Below are 4,365 nucleotides of genomic sequence, written 5' to 3'. Positions count from 1 at the left end.
TTTGATTTAATATAATACATCTAAGAAATAAAATTTATAATTAGTATTTATTTTACGAATCATAAATTTAATTTACATTACGAATAATAAATTTATTTTTCTTAATTCACAATGTAGTTTACTTCACATAGATTTTTTTTAAATTAATTTATTTATTATAATCAATTTGTTCATTTTTAAAATATAAACTAATTTATTACACGAATTATGAATCAAAATAATTTACTATGTACAAATTAAATTCTTCTCCTTTCTTAATTTTTCTCCCTTTTGCTTACATATAAACCACGTTAATAATAAAAATTTGCACACTTTTGTCTTATATTTATTTAACATTTCTGGGGAAAAAAAGTAAAGAAGCTAATATTTCAATTTTAAAAAAATGTATTTTATAAAACACGAATATTATAAGTTTTGCAAAAAAAAAAAAAAAAAAAAAAAAAAAAAAAAAAAACTTATTCCTGTTGAATTTGATAAATTTTCTTTTTTCCTCGAAAAAATACTCGCACAAAATATTATTTTCTTCTAATCTCTTCCAAACAAGTAGCAAGCAACTCGCGAAACGATTGCTTCATTTTTTTTCGCCCATATGCAAGATTTCATTTCTGAACGCAAAGTGCTGTCATGAGGTAACTACGTAGAAGGTCACATGACTGACAAACAGAAGACATCAGTTGCTGTTGAGCTACGTATATTCTTTTACCTGCCTGCTTCTCTCTCAATAGTGACAGAGTTCTACCTCAGATTTTGGATACTCTAATTTCCTTTTATTTGTATATTTACTTCAATTAAATCTGCCAAGATGGTGCAAGGTAGTTCAACGTGTATCAAATACTTGCTATTCGTATTTAATTTTGTATTTGTGGTAAGTATATCTTTGAAATTCGAATTGGTGCTACGCCACTAATTGTTTTCTATTTTGAATTTAAAGTGTTGAAATATTATTGTTGCCGATACTTAAATAACTTTAGGTACTTAAATAACGGTAGTTATTTATTTAAAATAATTTGATGTACCGTTTGTCAGAGACAAAAGATAAGAAACTGACACCCCTTTTCCGTTATAAGTTTTTATAGCTTATGCGATATTTAAATTTATTCTATGCTGAGGATAATGTTTGTAACTAGTCCGAGTTAAAACTATAATCTTAAATGTTTACGGTATTTAAAATTCAAATTGCGTAATGATGTTTGTTTTGGTTTTAAAAAAAATGGCGGTGCGAGATTACGAAACAGCGCCCCTCCTCTTCATAGATTATTTTCTAGAACAATTTCAAAATAGAACAAAAAATTGACTGCGACTTAAATGTGGGGGCTTTTTAAAGGGTATTAAGTGTTGTAAGTTGCCATAATTATTTTTAGGGGGTGAAAGGATAATTTTTCGCCCAAATTTATTGTAATTCGCAATCAGAAACTAACAAATAAGTTCATTTAAAATCAGTAACCTAATTTGATTGGACTGGACTTAAAAAAATAATTATAGGTAACCATATTTTTAATAATGCAGTAATTAAATTTGATTTCGAAATTTCCTTACTAAGTTAAAAATGTATAATCAGCTATGCTCTAGTTTTGGTTTCACTTTATAATGTTAAAGGGTTTTAGATAAATAGAATAATTATAAAGGTTCTAATTGCCACTATAAATGGTTTTGTTTTTAGCTAGTTTTCATTGTTAAAAAATATTACTCTTGTTTCGTTTATATTTCTTTTTTTTTATTTAATTTTGATCAGTTCAACATTTGAAAATCTGATTAAAATATCATTGAAATATTGGAACCAAATTAATTGCTTGAAGAAGGAGCACAATAATTACTATTCCCATTTATTTGCAATTTTTATGTAATAAGTTAACTTAGGCATCAATATTTTTTTTTAACGTGTATTGCAATTCCTACAGCAAAAATGAAAGTTGAAATAAATACCAGGGGACTGTCTAGGTTTTTTTAAAATGTTCCTATTTTGTGAAAATTTGGAAATAATTTGTGAAAATTAAAAAGTCAACACAACATGTACACAATATTATTTTAATAAGTATTTTACTAAGTACTTAGAATATTAAGATAACAGTATACTCAGATAAAATAACAGATTTTTAATATTAACATACTCGGACAAGTTTTGACATTGTATTCGGTTAATACTGAGTAGTTGCGAAAATTAAATATTTATAAGTATAAATAAAGACTTATGTGTTCAAACATAACTTTATAGCATGCAATCATTTACTACTGCTAACTCATAAAAAAAGACAATTGTACCACAAAATTTTAAAAGGCATGGAGGAAAATTTTAAAATTTGCTTATTTAAAAAAAAAAGTATTGTATGAAATTTTTTTTTTTTAAAGTTGAATTTGTGAAAGTAACGTTTGATCGAACGTTTAATTTGTGAAGGTACCGCTAAACGGTAGTAAATTTGCCCTGGTCAGACCCCTATACAAACTTAAAGTTAAATATTTGCTAACTATTTATAACTTGTTTTGCTTTGCTGCAATTTCAATTCTTTTTAAAGATTTAGATTTTTACTATTATTATTTTTATTTCTTAAGGATAAGCAGATTGTTGCATAAAAATTTAATTTCTGCATCATGATGTGTCATGCCAACTATAATCGCCGAAGTGCCAAATAGATTTTAAACTTGCAATTTTTTTAAGGAAAAACCTGTTGATGTTTGCCTGGGGGGGGGGCTATGAGTTATACCCTTCGAGTTGGTCCTTTTCTGTGGTGTTTTTTTTTTTTTTTTTTNTTTTTTTTTTTTTTTTTTTTTTTTTTTTTTTTTTTTTGTTTCTCTAGGGCCACTGCCTGAAACTTGTTGGTTATTCTGCCACAGATCACAATACCGAAATAAATTTCTATTCAATTTTTAGTTGCTTTATAATTAGTTTCTTACCATATTGTTTGGCTATATTATGTAAAGTTAATTTGTAATAACAGTTTTGGCTGAATATTATTTTGTGTGTAGCTGATCATAAAAGTAATTATAACACGTTTGCACTTTAGTTATAATTTCAAAATAGTTTAGTTATATACCTTTTTCAATATGTCTTTCCTAAAAATTTTCAATATTTTTTTTACAACACATCCATGTGGAATTTTTTTGGGCTTTCTGCTACAAATTACTCCAGTACTAATATATTTCTGCAAGATTCTTTTAGTAACAACAGATATGCATGTTATTAACCTTAAGTAACTGAAACATGTTCATAAAAAACTATTTCAATCAAATAAAATTGTCAATATTTTTTGAAATTGAATAAGTATTATTTTATTTATTCTCATATTATGAACGATATTCTTGCATGTTGTGGAAGGAAATACGCAATTAAACTATTAAAAAAATAATTGTAAAAACATCTGTTCACAACATCCTGCAAATTTTCTGAGGGGCTAATAGGATTTTTTACATCATACCCATTTTTGTGAAAAATTTTAACTTGACAACTATCTGAGAGAAAATTAAAGAAAGTGAGAAATTTAAAGACAAAAAATAAATAAAACATTACCTAATTTTGAAGGACCCATTTTTCTATATTTAATATGACACTTACTATTTACATTATAACCCATGTATATTTAAAATTAATTCAAATTTACAAATCTTGATTACCCTTCTTTTTCAATTAAAAAGTTTTATATATAAATTATTTCCCAGCATATGCTCATAAATAATACAAAATTGTTTAAAAAATTTCTAAATGATAATCCAGTGATTTGCAGAATTTTTATACATTGTCATAATTTGATCCACTTAATTGTCTTAAATGAAAATTTAAGGATTTTGTAGAAAGACTGCTCCTTAATTTTGAACATACCAAATTCATCCTGGAAAAGTCTTTTTGCAGAAACTGTAGATGTGGCCAGTATTAGGGAAAATTATTTCAACAGCTATAGGAAATCATCCCAAATGGTGTTCTATTCCATGATATGTGATTTTTAAATCAAATGACTAAGGATTGCCATAAAGAATAGTCATAATTATGAATCATTAAGTGAAAGTGAAACTTATTTCTACATATGCTCATGTCAACCATAAAAATAAGCATCTCAATTAGTGCCACAGAGTCAGCCAAATGTCCTGGAAAATTTCATAAGAGCACCCAAAATCATACTTGATCTGAAACCATTTTTAATATTAGCTAACACTGAAGAATTTTTCTTTAAAATGTTTTCTGTAAATAAAATTTTAATATGTATTTCTCGCATACACTGAAATACTTTTGCAATAATTATTTTTAAACTCAATAATTATTGTATTTGCAATAATTATTGTATTTACATTTACTTAAATCTTTAGTAGCTTAAAATTTTTTTATAAATTTAAAATTTAGTGTTACAGACAACCAGGGTTGGCAGGTTTTTGACATGT

At 25.9% G+C, this 4,365-nt stretch overlaps 1 protein-coding gene across 1 annotated transcript in view; it reads left to right on the top strand.

Moving 5' to 3' along the window:
* The first annotated feature begins 526 nt into the window (after nt 1-526).
* Nucleotides 527-4,365, top strand: part of LOC107451396 (CD63 antigen) — a 21,554-nt gene continuing 17,715 nt past the window's right edge. The window contains exon 1 of the mRNA XM_071183175.1: nt 527-865. Within this exon, the coding sequence (XP_071039276.1) occupies nt 803-865 (63 nt within the window). The 5' untranslated portion in view covers nt 527-802. The remainder of the gene's footprint in view (nt 866-4,365) is intronic.

Source organism: Parasteatoda tepidariorum, chromosome 1, assembly GCF_043381705.1.
Source record: "Parasteatoda tepidariorum isolate YZ-2023 chromosome 1, CAS_Ptep_4.0, whole genome shotgun sequence".
Lineage (NCBI taxonomy): Eukaryota > Metazoa > Arthropoda > Arachnida > Araneae > Theridiidae > Parasteatoda > Parasteatoda tepidariorum.
The sequence above is the reverse complement of the archived record's forward strand: the minus strand, read 5'-3'. Positions and strand labels throughout refer to the sequence as shown.